Raw genomic sequence first — 15,152 nt, 5'->3', positions numbered from 1 at the left:
CCCTAATAACAAGATATATAGAAAACATATATATAGGGAGAACAAATATTTGTTTAGGATTGTTCCCCTCCCCCCCCCCCCCGCGGCGACTGGGAGTGACAGGTCCTGACAGCCGTCCGAGTCGAATTCGTAGGGGGTATATGTGATGCGTTAAGTCCCGATTTCTTCCATATTTCCCATGTTTCAAACAAAATAATAAAAAAAAAGGAAAGGAAACAAAATCAATAAAGGGAAAAATTTCAACAAACTGAAACAAAAACCAGAAGAAAATTGTCGATATCATTGCTTCGCCAATATTTTTTTTAGTGTCTCCGCTTCTTTTGGCAAGATGAGTCACCAACTAAAATTTGAGGCCGTTGTTCAAAATTTGGACAGAGTAAAAAAAACTCTGCGTCTCGTAATAAGTGCTTTTGCTGTTCCGTCGATGTCTGAGGCGGTAACTCAGTGGCTTCCTTTGTGTCCCCGTCGACGTGCCTTTTTTCTTCACTTGTTTTTCGCTCAGGCGATTTTTCCTGATGTTGACGTGGGGAATTTTCCTGATTGTGTATTCCAGTGCGTCGATTTACTCGACTTTTATTACGAGTAAGCAAAAATTAAAAAATTTTTTTTTTTTTAATTGTAGGCCTTAAGTAGACCTTTTATTCTATTATTTTTTAATTCCGTATTTTTTTATTTGTTGCTTTGTTTCTTTTACTTCCCTCAGCCCTTTGGCTGGTTTTATATCTATTTTCTCTATTAATGTCTTGCAACATTTATCTTTTTGTGGGACACTCTTTTTCAATGATCTGATCCATTGTTCTTTTTCTAACTTCTCTTTCATTATTTTTCAAAGTTATGCTTTCAATTTATACAATTATCCTTTGGTAATGGAATATGCCTAAATCAACAATTAGGGGACTAATTCTTTCCCTCAGAAAAGGGGAAGGAATGTAATGAGCCAAAATAGCCCGGGGACGGAGCGCGAACTGACAGCGGGAAGATTGCCAGCAAGAGTCGAGCTCATTAGTTATCTGTCATTCACGATTATAATTATGTTACACACCCGTGCTTGTCACTCATCAGACCCATGATCATACCGTGCGCAATCCGTATAAATACTCCCCAATCTGTAGCAGTAAGTCAGAGTTCTCTCAGCTCTCCTTCAAGCTCCAGCTCCAGAAGTAAGATCACCCTTCTCATACTTTCTATTGTGTACTCGTATATTTGTGTGTGCTGTATATGAATACATGGTAGACAAGAAAAGAACTCTACACCCGCTACCCCAGCTCCGAATTTGCCAACTGCAATACTGACATGACATTCCTGTCAGCCTTGCAGCCTTGTCGACTTTTTCTTACACAACGTGACCGTGTTCAAACAAAAAAAATAAGTAAAACTAAAAAACATTCAAAAAAAAATCAACAAATAAAATATATAAATTTGAAAATACTGGATATCGGAAAAAAACCCAGACTCGCAAACTCGTAAAAACAAAAAGGAAAAAAGAAAAATAATCTAGATTTGGGTTTTGTCCGACGGGTGGAAAGCAGATCTAGGCAACAAAATATTGGAGAAGAAATCAGGAGGTCAACATACACCATTTCCCATCCCGATCCGCGTTGGTAAAAAAGCTTAAAAGAGCAAACATTTTTTACTAATAGCCAATCCTTTTTCTTACGTCCAGCAGGACAGAGTAAACGGAAACGTTCAATCGATTTTCGAGAAATGTCTTCATCAAAAGCACAACGTGAATTCGACAACCGTATGCGGTCCAACACCCCATTTCATGGGATGTGGGAAGAAGGGATGTGCTCCATGCGTGACTCGCACAAATGGATGGACACGCCAATCCCACCCCGAGTTTTGTTCACTTTAGACGAGATGTCAGAGAAACTACTGAATTCGTCACATTACATGTGGGCGAGGGTAGCGAGGCAAAACGAGTCGCCAAAGACAACGGGATCGCAAAACGGAAGAAGAAGAATCGGAAGAAGAAGAATTGGAAAAAGAAGATGAAGAAGAAGACAAAGAGGTGGAAAATAACGATAAAATAAGTAATAAAAATAACGAAAAAATAACGGGCTTAAATAAAAATAGACAGAGCGATGTCGCAGGTCAAGAACCAGAAACTTTTATTGATGGCAATACTCTTGAAGAAAGAAAAAGGCCAAACCAGTTCAGGCAAAAAGTAATAAAACCCGCAGAAATTGGAACTCAACCGTGTGTCGCCCAACTCGAATCAGAGCAAAATAATAAAGTTGAACTCAACCAGAAAGAAAAAAGGTCAAAAAGAGTGACACGCCGTCCTGATAAGTTCAAAGACGTCTTGATGGACGAATAAACTTTCTACTTTTTATACAAACAACGCTTCGAAAAAGAGGCGTCCCCCCCAGAAAAACAACTATATAAGGCGACTAAAATAATCGAGTAGTCAGTCGACAATTGTCCACCGTTCCACTATCCTTAAATCAAGTTAGAATGGCTCCCTTCATGTGGACGAAGTGTCCTGTATGTACCGAAGGGAGAGCAAAGGAAACAAGTTACTGCATCCAGGAAACCAATAGAAGAATCTTCTATTGGATTCAAAATGGAGAAGAGGAAGAAAGGGAAGAAGACTCTCCATACGTCTTCTTCTGTGAAAACTGCGAGGAAGACCTCGACAACTGGGGAGGACAACCTGACGAAAGACAACCAACGGAAGCCGTAACGGAACAGAAAAATTGTGAAAAAGAAGAGCCGGAGCCGAAACGTTCGAGACAAAACGAAGCCAACGGAGGTGACGCTGAAGAACCGGAGCCGAAGCGGCAACGGATCGCTAATTTAGACAATTCCGTCGTCGAAAAAAGCAACCCCAGCCCAAGCACTTCCGGAACCATACCCCCAAATATAGAGGAGTGAAACACTCCTCTATTATTATTTTTTCCTACCCCCTCAAACGAATTCACATTTTTTTGTGTTCGCTCATTGATGTTTCCAAAATAAAAGGAATGAAGCGGTCAAAATTGAAATGTATTTGCTGAATTCATCAGTCATGGGAAATTGTATCCATAACATCGTGTCCCTAGTCGTAAGCAAGGAATCACATTCAATTGATGTTCAAAAAATTCGGAAGCAAAGATTAATTGTTGCGGGACGCAACAAAAGAGGAGGGGGAGTGATGTAAGGATTCCGCCAGGCTCACAGCATGTAAAAAGGGACACTTGACTTTCTATAGTCACCCTTGCTATTGAAAAGAGTAAAGGCCAAGAGTAACCGACACAAACTAGACCCATAACTTCCACAACAATTTAAACCTTATGCCTTTCTAAAAATTCCCCTTTGTTTATGAGTCAGCCAAGGCCAAAAGCTGACGCTACTAAAAATGCGCCCCATTCTTCAACATTTCAAAATGTAATAAAGAGAACTAGCAAGTAAAAAGAAGAGTCAGTCCGGCAGTTCAGTTCCGCCAGTTCCTTCTAAACTGTTCTTTCTCTGCACTACTTGATTCTACTCTATCCGAAACTCTCTCTCTGGACGAACTTACCGAGAAGTCTTATCATCATCCGTGCTTGAAACTCTTCCAGCCTATCTTCCCTCTTTCATTCTTAGTGTATTAGAAAATGAGGTAAATACAAGTGTTCATTTAACCTTATCTCAATTCTTATGCTAGTAATTTACGCAATCACGAAGCGTAAGTTATTACATTGGTGGCAGCGATCTATCCGAACTCGTGTGTCTTTATTTTTCATATATGTTCGCAACTGTGTACCATCACGTCAGGTGCGGACTCCAATAATTTATTATTGGATGTAAAAACCACAGTCATCGACGTTCATGTATTTTTGGTCCCAGAACCCTCGTGTGGTGGGTACCGAATGAGTAAGATACGAGTCTTACGTCATTCGAAGCGGCTGTCGAAGGTTTAGCGATCGTACCAGGAACACGGCGTGGATCTTGGCAGTCGATAAGGGATTGATCACGAGTATTTTTCTGGCTTTCAGAAAAAATTCAAACGAGTCAATCAAAAATCCTTCTTATTGATTATGTCAAAAAGAAAGCAAAAAATATAAAACAAACCCTCCAATAATTAAGAAACGGGAATAATGAGCAAAACACACATTTCGTATAGCAGTTCTGTTGGTCTTCGGCCAACTCTGCCTGTTTATTATTTTATTAAAACATAGCAGTCTTGTTGGTATTCAGCCAACTCTACCGCTAACATTTTTTACAATCATTCATGGCAGTTTTTTTGGTCTTCAGCCGACTCTGTCTACAATTTCATTAATAATAACGACCGCCGAGCGTTTCACAGTAAATTTTTATGAGTAGACTTTTAAAATCTGGTTAATGATTTTAACCAAACAATCAGAAAAGGTTGATGACCGAATGGAAGGAGTAACTTTCGACACTCCTAAGGAGAAATTAGGAACACCAGGCTTTTTGAGAAGTATAGGGTCAATTTTTAGTAAATTATCGCCTAAACAATTTCAAAGACGACCAAAATTGCCCCAACCAACTGACGCCATTCAAGTAGACGATTCGCAACCCTCTTCTGAAGAGGACGACTTGGACAAAGGACGAAAAATATCTTCATCTGCGACCGTTGCCACTTCTGGGAAGCGCGTGCCAACGACTTCTCGGGAGTTGCACCAATCGCTTGGACCATCCAGCACGCGAAAGAATGGACGGCTCGCAAGGAGGCCGGCCTTACAGAGTTCATCGGGAGCCTTTTCTTCCCCGACGGCGGTGTTAATATCCCCAAGTTTCAAGAGGTTCAGGACCAGTCGTCACGGCTCCGAACCTTGAGGAACCGGGGGATAACGATCCAGATGCCGACGGAGTTATCGGACGAAGCCTGCCGACAACCACACATCCGGAAATTCTACCAGAAATACACCATGGCGGCGGGAATTGTAATTCAACCGGGAGAGAGCCATAAAGTGGCCCTGAACCGTCAAGACCCGCGAGTGCAAGACAACCACACCATACGACTCCGGCACAAACTTGACCATGCGATCGAGTGGGAGAATTTGGCAACGGCGAAAGAAATATTTGACCAGATCCTAGATGTTGACCCGCTACGTCGTCGATCTCCATCACCACTTCCACAACTACAAGAAGGTGACGCTGCATAACTGGAGCCGAAACGCCCGCGACGGAACGATTCAGCGCCACAATTCGGTAGTGAAAGGCGTCTTTGTTATTCTTGTCGTCAACGGGGCCATGAAATCAAAGACTGTCCTGAAGCCGACGGGAGCGATCTGGAAGCGGAAATCCAGCCGGGCCCTTCGAACACCCAGACCAAAAAGTAATCACATCATCCCATCAATCTTGTTGACTTTTTTAAATTGTATTATTGCCCCAAACGCATATTTTTTTTTTGGTAAAAAAAACAATAAAAGGAAAAACAAACAAACGAATGTTAGAATTTGATACGTAAAATTCTGCCAGGAACTGTTGTCGACAAAAAAAATGAGTAAAGAAAGAGCCAAATAATAGAAGGAAGAAATAAGGAATAAAAATAAGGAATTTATGAGCTTATAAAAAAAGCGCCTCTGACGACAAGTAAGAGGCGAAGAAATTTTTTTTTTAACTTTCAATTTCTATTTTTGATTTTTCAACATGCGCCATCTGACGACAAGTCAGAGGCGAAGAAAATTTTTCGTTTCACTCTCCCTTTGCTGTTACTACTGTAATCTATCTGTAACAATACAACATTCAACTAGCCCCTCTTGTTGCTTCATCTCCTGTAAAGGTATTCCACCTTAAATTCTCTTGGGTTTTTCTTGTTTTTATTTTATTAATCTGCAATGTATTTGCCAGTTTCATGCTAGAGAAGTCTTGCGTTTGTGTTGAGTGTAGAAGCCACTCGGTCTATCTGCTTAGTAATTTACATCGTTATCAATGTTGTGTCCCAATAGCGTCGGACCAAACATTGCATAAGAATCTTTCGACATTCATCATGTTGTGGGAAGGAAGGTTGTGCTCGGTGTGGAACTGCCATACCAACTTCGACAAGCCAATTCCATCACGGGAGTTATCCAACGTTAGATTATCCTTTATTTCATCGACCACACGATATCCCATCGCTGCAACCGTATAAAGGACTCACCCTTCTTCCACTCTCCCAGTTGAAAGGTTCGACTAATGTCTACTGTTTTCAACCGGTAGGGGTTAGAGTCGGATGAGTTCTTACGCACGATTACAGCTAGAGGCAATAAGGGTGACGAGATATGGCTGAGGTTGAGTGCAATGACATATAGTTGTGTGTCGGCTTGTTGTTCGTTGTTATAACGTTGGCTTAAGCTAGGCATAACGAGAAGACTGTTTTCGTCTCTGTTTAGAGCCTTTGAAAGTTTAAATGATTCAGCAGAGGCAAAAGTCGTGCGACTTATCGACTAATGCACACCGTAGCGAGGAATGGCGGTACTTTGCTGTAAGTTACTAAATTTGTTTGACAGAGTTTTGGCGTTTTTAATAGGTCTACCAGAACACGTGACTAGCAAACCAATCAAAAACGTCAAACGCGTATCTCTGTCAGACAAAACTGGCAGTAAAGTACCGCCAACCCCCGCTACGGTGCGCATTTGTCGATAAGTCGCATGACTTTTGCCTCTGCAAAATTTTTGTAACTTTCCAAAGCTCTGTAGGTGCGACTGGTCCCCTCGCGTCCTTAAATGCAACTGCCTGCGATCGGAAACTGACCATCTATTTATAGGAATTCAACCAGGTCAACTAAGTTTATTTCCGCCAAGGGAATTGAAATTCTGCGTGTACCAAAAATATTGAAAGTTCTAGGAAGGTCATAAATGCAGCATACAAAAAGGGAGGTCAAGCAATACTTAGGAAATAACGGAAAATAAAGTTCAAACGAGGGTAAAGCCGGGTAAAGCCACAATAGCAGTTGATAAATTTCTCGTATTACTTATATTTGCATCAATTTGCATCATCCATTCAAGTTGTATTGTTTCTATTTACTTCGCGCATTAATTACTGTATTAATCTATTCTTATAGAAACTCTGCATTATCTTTACATGGTGAATGTTTCATTAAAACAAGATTGGGAATAAAATAGAAAGTTGAGCAACGGCGCCATGGTAGGAAACTAACTCATGCATGAATGCCAAGATAGCGAAGCATGTCCGGCGTCTATTAACTTCATGTAAATGTTGTCAAACTTTTTCTACCTTCATTGTTAATGCTGTACGCAATGTTCTAGAAAGTCATAATTAATATAAAAGTGAAGGTCCGTTTCTTTTGGTAATTTTTTATGGGATGTGAATTCAGAATAAATAAACCAAGTGACAGTTAATGCGTTTGATTATTATGTATTTAGAAGTTGACAGATGACGCTGACATAAATACCCACAACTTAAATCATTAATAAGCCATTGGGAAGTATGGGAACTATCTAGAAAGGAACAATATGTAAAATCAAACAGAGGATTAAATAAGTTATTTTTCTATCGTCATTTTCTACTGATAGCTATGTTAACTTCAATTTTCATGTCTCCTATATGGCGTGGTATCATCTGCATATCAGAGGTCTCAAAGAAGATGGGTAGAACAGCTTCAACCGAGACAGCATTTTCTTTATCACTCAGGGAGGATTTGGTTTCGTCAACTAAGATTAAAATTTACCCGTCAAATTCACCATTTTTATTTGATAAAGATGAGATATGTTTTACGATTGAGGGCAGCAGTCGATAATTACACAATCAATTGAATATGACCTTAGTCTGTGTTGGTTTAGAAATTGTTGTTTTATAACAACAGAGAGAACAGGCATGAAAGAAAAACACAATCAATTCTCGGTAATTAAATTTAAAAAAAAAAATGGGTCGAGAATCACAATGACGATAATCAAGATTAGTTTTCATCCGACCCTTCGGAGTATTCCGACTCTGTACATGGCACAGAGTCCAAAGGATCTTTCAATTCCACGGCGGTCGTGTTCTCCGAGTCTTCATTGTCCCACTGCGTTGGTTCCGGCATTTATATCGCCTTGTTCCACAAGGCTTTCTGCAAATAGAATAAATAAAACAAAACCCAGTTAGTTGCGGCCCTTAACACAAAAATGGCAGACAAATGACATTCTATAAGTATAAATGTTCCATGTAAAGTTATAAGGATTCGCATTCGACGGGAGGGTGGGTGTTTTCATTCCGCAATCGAAATCGTGCAGAAAAGAGTCGCGAAAACATTTACGAAGATCGTTGGATGACTGATGGTGTTTCTGTCCACTCCGCATTTTGGTGGTTGGAAGAGCTTTTATCATCATCTTTTTCACCCTCATCTTCATTCAAATTTAGCGGCTTCTCGTTGACTGACACAATGTTGGGTTTTCTGCCACCGTAACGCTTGAAGAAATCTGCTTGGCTCTTCCTACGTTCGGCCTTCAACTGTTCCACAGCTTCTTGTTTATCTCGTTCGATTTGAGCCAGATCAACGTCCAGCTGGACACCCTTCGTCGACTCGTCCCACCAACCGTAAAGCCATTTGCCTCCATTCTTTTCGCTTACCTGTCGATTGTTTTCGGCCATCTTGTTGAAAATGCTAGAGTACAATTTCTTGTCCTTTTCGCGTAGCTCCCGAATCTTGGCGTTGCAGATCACCACTTGATTGGTGGCCGCCTTGTTGTTCGAATCGAATTGGAGAATCGCCTCGAAATGTTTCTTGGCATCCTCCGGCTCGTGAATGCCCAAAAGTGCCTATGGAGAGACAAATCTGTGAGTAAATAATCAAATCAAATTGCTGGTCAACTTGTATGTTACCTGGCCCATGCGGAATAAACCCTTTTCATTTTTCGGGTCCATCTCGAGTGCCTTGTGGCAATGATCACGAGTTGCACAGAAATCATTTAACTTTAAACAGCACATGGCCTGATTGAGGTATGCTGCCAGCATGAGCTGTTCTCGCTCCGTAGCTTTCTCGTCTTTAAGAGCTGAAATAGAAACGAAATGTTTAATTTTTTTACAAAATGAAATCAAATTGTTGCGGAAAGCAAAACTTACTTTTTTCAAACTCGAGGAGGGTGACAATCTTGGAGTACTGTTTGTTGGTCAGAGCGTATTTGGCAGTTTTAAAATGATTGATTCCTTTTTCTTTGCAGAGTTTAGCCTGTTCCAGCTTTTTCTTCGGCGTCCATGCTCCAGCTCTCTTTGGCCTTTTCAAAGCTGGTGAGTTCAACCTCGTATTCGAAGTTGACGTTGGGTAAAACACCTTGTTTCTCGTTACCGGCAGAGCCGAAACCGTATGCAGGTGTCAACTTCCCTTGCTTCTTGAATTTCAACAGAGCCTATTCAACACCGTCGGGAATGTTGTGTTCTAAATCTTCTCCAAGGTTGAAGCTTAACTCAAGTTGATCAAATACCGTGTCTCCGTGTCGACCGATCAGTGAAACTAGAACAATTAAAAGGGAGAAAAAGGAAATTATTGTTTAATTTTCACTTTAAATACTTCAGTCGAGGAAGCATACCTTCAGCAACAAGCACCTTTTCATTATAGGATTTGAATAACTTTAAGGTTTGATTTATAATTCCTCCATCATGCTCCTCCATGCTTTGGTGAGATCTTCTATCTTCCAACCTAAAGACAAATATGAATTACAGAATTTTGTATAAAAATGAACAGTGTGGATCTAACCATACCTCAAACATCAGCAATGTGGCATTTAAGAGGAATTTTTAGGTGGACTTCCATTTTCACCGAAAGCATAACTGGATTAACAAGACAAGACTGCACACTTCAATGGTATTTACTCCAGTAAGGTCTTGCATGTCTTTTTTACACTACCTGTAGAGAATTACATTTAAAATGTCAATAAAAAAACAACCACACATTCATCACATTCCATTAAAAGGTACCTTGGGAAAATCAAGCTTCATGCCATTCGTCAAAAAGCCTGCGTGGACTGACTGGACTAAGCTGCTCCTTGCCAGTTCCCAACTGTTTGATTTCTATCAAAACGCCACCTTCTTTTGTTGGAAGTGAGATCAACAGCTGCTGGGGCAAATGTGTAGGCTTAAGGCTCTGTCTTCGTAGAACTTGAACAATGGGTTGACCAACTTTCATGCTGCTTTGTTGATTGGCTGTTATGTATTGTTATCATTTAGTTGGTTTCATCACAGAATTTCATTTTAAAATGCTTATTATAATTGGTTTAAAAGTATTTAATAAGTATCATAATTCATAAAACTTACTTGGATTAGGACCCCAGTTGATCGATGACGTTCGATGAGCAGGCCCGGGCGTGAGTGTCAAAACGTCAAAAATTGGGCCCAAACTGTCAAATCGTGACGGCAACACATTGACCAGCATTGACAATGACAATCAGATCCTAGCAGACAGTCAGTCACAGAACAGTGAGCTAGATATACGTAATAAATCTGCGTAAAACCAATCTGACCATTATTCTGACGCAAAAAACTAGTTGTGGCTTTCAGCCGCTTGGTTCGCTGGTAATGTCGTGCCGCGTTTGAGCTCCATTTTGAGAAAGAATTTGAACCTTGATTATTGCACACGTCATTAGTTCATTAGTTCATTACGACATCCGTGTTGAATAGTCAGGCCATCTTCATCGGTAATTTATTACTATAGGAATCCAACGTTTCTATCCGAATAATGATAGTACCACACTTAATGGGTTTCAATATTCTTCCTCGATTTTGTTTTGAGTCGAATATTTTTCTGTTCGCCCTAATACAAAATCAAAGGGAATCTTGCTCAGGAGGCCCTTTTTTAAGAACTAAGTGGATCTGTTTTTGTTTTTTTTCAAGTTTGCCGAACTTTCGTTCGTTTTTCGAAATTGTCGGGGGCCGATATCCGGGCCATATCACAACCTTAAGGTTGTGATGGCATCAAGTTACTTTTAATATAATTGAACGCCATCAGCATAGCGGTGAAGATGAATCTGTATAAAAGACAAGGGCAAACCTTCCATCGGCAGCATATCAATCACTTGAGCTACTCAGCAAGTTCTATAAGAATCAGCAGCAGTCATAAATGGTAAAACCCAAATAATTCTTTTCATTTACTGTTTATGCATTCTTTGTGATGATAACTATTTCTTTAATTTAATTTTGTTTCTGCTTTTTGTCTCTGCCCAGCAAAATCCGATCAGATCGCGCGCACTAGCGTGTTTATGGTGGCCTTTGCCACAGCCGTTGAAGAAACTGGACAAATCGACGTCGATTTGGACGGTCCACAGGTATATGTAACCCCCCTCCTTATCTCTCCCCAAAAAAGCCAAATGAGAATATCTACATAGGGGAAGTGTTCGAGATATGTATCCTGTTCGTCTTTTCCTCTATACATTCTTATACACGGCCGGAGTTTTATTCTCTCGCTCTCGCAGTGCTTTTGTGGCGATTTTTTCCTACTTCTTATTTTCTATTAGATGAAAGCCAGAGGAGAAATTATTCAATGAAAACTCGAGAAATTTATGTAATGGGACTTCAACGTCAGCCTTAAGCGTCGTTATCATCATTAATAAACCTATTAGCGCATCTCCTATGCCGAGTTAGTTAAAGGTTTCATTAATGTCGTTCAAAAATAAAAATAAAAAAGGTTTTGTCGTTCAGGGTTCGTCATCTCTCATACCGGTCTATTACAGCAGTAGCCAACATTGGAGTACTGCGGCGTACAAGATTGTCCCACGTCTTACAATGATAATTGATCTGACTTGCCCCAACGAATTTATCTCATGTTTTTTATGATTTGCCGCGTATATCAATTGTTAGTATATAGTTAGTGTTAAAGTGTTAGTTCAGTTATTGTTAGTTATTAGAAGTTAGTATTAGTAGTTGGGAGTTAGGGTTAAGTAGTTGGTGTTAGTTATTAGTCGATTAGAGTTAGGGTTAAGTAGTAAGTGTTAGAACATGCATAGTTATTTTATACAGGGCGATATGAGGGACAATAATGGAGGGCAATGTGGTGGAAGTGGGAATCGAACACGAGACAATTTCATACAACGCTAGATGCTATATCCATTATACCATGGCCGCATATCCGGTCCTTACTATTTCCGGAAGTCGATCATATCCTAAAACAGTATTGGCTGAGAAGATATACCAATGTCTGCTACTAATGTTTGTTTTTTCAATTGTATTACATAGTGGCTCAGTGATTTAGGCTTGAATTAACACGCCGTCCTCCAAGGATCAAACCGCATTCACACCACTCAATTTGCTATATGAATCTTAATTTTGTATTTTGATATGGATGAGGATAAGGAAGGTCTAATAAAAAATAAGAAGCGAAAGCAAATACAGATATGAATTTATTCTCAACAAAACCTCAACGTCATCCTGGCAGGTCATATTCTTTTTTATCATATTTTTTTTGAAAAAAAAAATTATTAAAACAGCCCTTCCTTGCTACCACGGTTACCGAGCGAAGGTAGCTGATTTCCTACTTGATAACTCGGTCTGGACAAGTAGTAGTGGACTGTATTTAAAACATTCAATGTCTGTCGTGTAACATCAAGTCACTGTCAGAATCAGAGCATCGACACATAATCAGTCATCCATCATCATCAATCCTATTCGAGTAAAAGGAAGTCACTAACAATTCAAGTAAAGCACGAGAAGTAAAAATACCTGGAGACCAGTCTTCGATGGGGAAATGGAAAATAAGAGTGGTCCGTCCTGGACACACTCATGCACATATACAACACAACACACACACAACCTGGGAGGAGGTGTGGGAATTGCCACCTTGTCACAAATTGCATGTGTCGACGACGTCTGAGACTGCACGTCAGAACAATTTGGTCACAATACTCAAAACGCGAATACAAGTAATTATCTGTCAGGGCAAGAGTCACTTCAGTTCAGAAAAATTGGAAAGGACGATATCACAAAGAAGATGACTTTGATTGACAGGGGCATGGACTACTTAAGCTAGAGGACGGGTCTCTCGTCCTATCCCGCCGTGTTATAGCTTGTCGGGTGGATTTTTAATCATATTTTTTAAAGAAGGGTCAATCGATAGAGATTTAAAAAGCTATTCTAAGTCTCCAAAGCACCTTTCTTGTGAAGATATTAAATTAAAAGATATTTGCGGTTAAATTTTGAGGGGACGGGAGAGGTGTTCGTTGGTTGTCTCCACCTAGCGCTAAGAATTCTAAACTATGGTCTTTAGAAACAAACAGAATCCAGAGAATCACCAGAGAATCACAGATAGCAGACGCACCTAATTAAACCAAACCAAAACAAAACCAGAGAATCATAGAGTGGTAAACCAACAATCACCGCTAGGCGGCGACAACTAACGAACACCTACGTCAATTTCTAATTAAAATATCACCGAAATTAAATAATTCCCGCATAGGGATAATTTAATAGACTCTAGCTCATTTTTGAAGCTCGATTCATTAAAGTAACAAAAAAAAAATGGTAGCCGACATAGGATTTGTCGAAGAGACCCGTCCTCTAGCTTAAGTAGTCCATGACAGGGGAAAGGGGGAAATAGGGCTAAACAGTGGTCGGACAAGTGGCGCCATTAAAATTAACAAAGGCTAAACAGCATCCGCCGAACCACTACTGTCAATTTTATTTTTAATTTTTCCTTTCGATTTTTAAAGATGGCTTATGGCTAATAGATTCGCTAATAATATTCGCTAATGCCGCGAATTGCCATGGCGGGGGACACAGAGGAGGACCGACCCAGAATAGAAAAAGAGGAAATACAAATTGAGTGTGGCATCCAAATGCTCGTTTGGGTTCAATAAAACGATTTCGACACTATAAATGGTGATACGAATCTAGTTGTTTGAGTATTTTTATTTCACCAACAGGTTTAAAGAAATTTGATTTGCATTTAAAAAATGTCGCTTATGTAGTCGTAGAAAGACATGCAGAAACAGAAAAACTCGTCTAAAATTAAAGAGAAATATATAGGCATAATAATTCTGAAATTTCTGAAGCCTTATAAGTTGTTGTAGTTCAAGTGGCCGAATGCGCAGTTTTCGTATATATATCATATGATCATATGTATATCATCATACACAATAAAACAAGTTCCTATAATTAAAATGAGAACATTGCTTTAAATTGAAATTCTGGTTTCTTCTTAGGGTCAGGGAATTTCCAGAAATTCTAGAAATCGCTGAATTAGAAAGGTTGTGCAATGAAATCACCAGCACTGGATTTTCCCATAAAATTACAAAAAGCGTGGGAATTATAGATGCAAAATCCTTGATGTCTTGTTTGATAGTGAATTGTTGAATATTAAGTTAAATTGCAAAATTAAAAGAAGAAAAAATAACTCTGTTATTGACGACAACAATTTTCCAACTTGGAAGCCCCATATGTTCAGCTGAGGCCAGCATGCAAATATTGCGATGTTGTATGAATTAGACTGAATTAGCGTTAAACATTTCATTAATGATTTCTGCATGCTGTTCCGTTTGTCCGTGATTCATTTAAGTTAAATTATAGCGTGGTTGTCGACACTAGAGAGAGAGCCCCCGACGTTGAGCTCCGCCCTCGGATATACTTTGTGGAAGCCGTTTCGTGCTGCGAAATAACGAATAAGCTGCAACTTAAGGCGGATCGAATTCGACTGAATTGATATCATTTTCACCATAATTTTTGTTGCCCTTATTTTAGCCTGACCAGTCAGTATTTCTAGTTCGTGGGTTTTTCCGTGTTGCCAACCGTATGGAAACGATCTCATGGGCTTCCCAGATCGCAATAAACTGAAAAAGAGTTTTTGAAAGACTATAATTACTAATTAGACATGTTCAAATAAAAAAAAATGAACTTGTAAGTTTTTTAAAGCGTTAAAATCAATGAGTTCATATGCGTGTCCCCGCCCGAGTATGACATACAGCGATGCGAAAATATGACTGCTGGAAAAAGTGGGGAAAACCCTGGAAAACCTGGTGAAAGCGCTGTTGTTTAAAAGTCTTCTATACTAGCTCAGCTAGAGGCCTCATAGTCAACGATTTCATTTTCCAGAACGAGTGGGGCTCCACACGCGCAAAAAATTTGCATTTTGCCATTGCAAATTTGCCTTTCTTATTTTCTCCCCATCAACCATCACCTTGTTTCCATCGACTTTCTAAATGACTTTTTTGCAGCTCTTGCTAAATTTTTGCACTTGCTGCAGGGATGGAGCATAATATTTGGCATTCACGGAGGGCGTGGCTAATTTTGTATAAAAGACGCGGAACAAGAGACCCAACACC

General features: G+C 39.8%; 1 protein-coding gene and 1 long non-coding RNA gene across 2 annotated transcripts; both read right to left on the bottom strand.

Moving 5' to 3' along the window:
- Positions 1-7,794: 7,794 nt before the first annotated feature.
- Positions 7,795-8,775, bottom strand: LOC124323361 (FK506-binding protein 59-like). Its single transcript, XM_046784329.1, has 3 exons — positions 8,734-8,775; positions 8,168-8,670; positions 7,795-7,981 (listed from the first exon to the last, which is right to left on the bottom strand). The coding sequence occupies exons 1-3, from the start codon at positions 8,773-8,775 to the stop codon at positions 7,894-7,896; spliced, it is 633 nt and encodes a 210-aa protein (XP_046640285.1). The 3' UTR covers positions 7,795-7,893.
- Positions 8,776-8,782: 7 nt separating this feature from the next.
- Positions 8,783-10,389, bottom strand: LOC124312126. The gene is made up of 6 exons (XR_006910306.1): positions 10,162-10,389; positions 9,826-10,050; positions 9,610-9,754; positions 9,438-9,547; positions 8,970-9,361; positions 8,783-8,903 (listed from the first exon to the last, which is right to left on the bottom strand). It is a non-coding gene; the product is annotated as an uncharacterized LOC124312126 (long non-coding RNA).
- Between the last annotated feature and the right edge of the window lie 4,763 nt (positions 10,390-15,152).

This window comes from Daphnia pulicaria, chromosome 1, assembly GCF_021234035.1.
Source record: "Daphnia pulicaria isolate SC F1-1A chromosome 1, SC_F0-13Bv2, whole genome shotgun sequence".
NCBI classification, from domain to species: Eukaryota; Metazoa; Arthropoda; class Branchiopoda; order Diplostraca; family Daphniidae; genus Daphnia; species Daphnia pulicaria.
The sequence above is the reverse complement of the archived record's forward strand: the minus strand, read 5'-3'. Positions and strand labels throughout refer to the sequence as shown.

What these genes read in the sequence shown, in the direction of transcription:
- LOC124323361 (XM_046784329.1), bottom strand. Translation starts at nt 8,775, where the DNA reads ATGGACCCGAAAAATGAAAAGGGTTTATTCCGCATGGGCCAG. An exon ending in GTTTATTCCGCATGGGCCAG is followed by an intron (nt 8,671 to 8,733) that starts GTAACATACAAG and finishes GTCTCTCCATAG; the next exon opens with GCACTTTTGGGCATTCACGA. An exon ending in TCAGTCATCCAACGATCTTC is followed by an intron (nt 7,982 to 8,167) that starts GTAAATGTTTTC and finishes TTCTATTTGCAG; the next exon opens with AAAGCCTTGTGGAACAAGGC.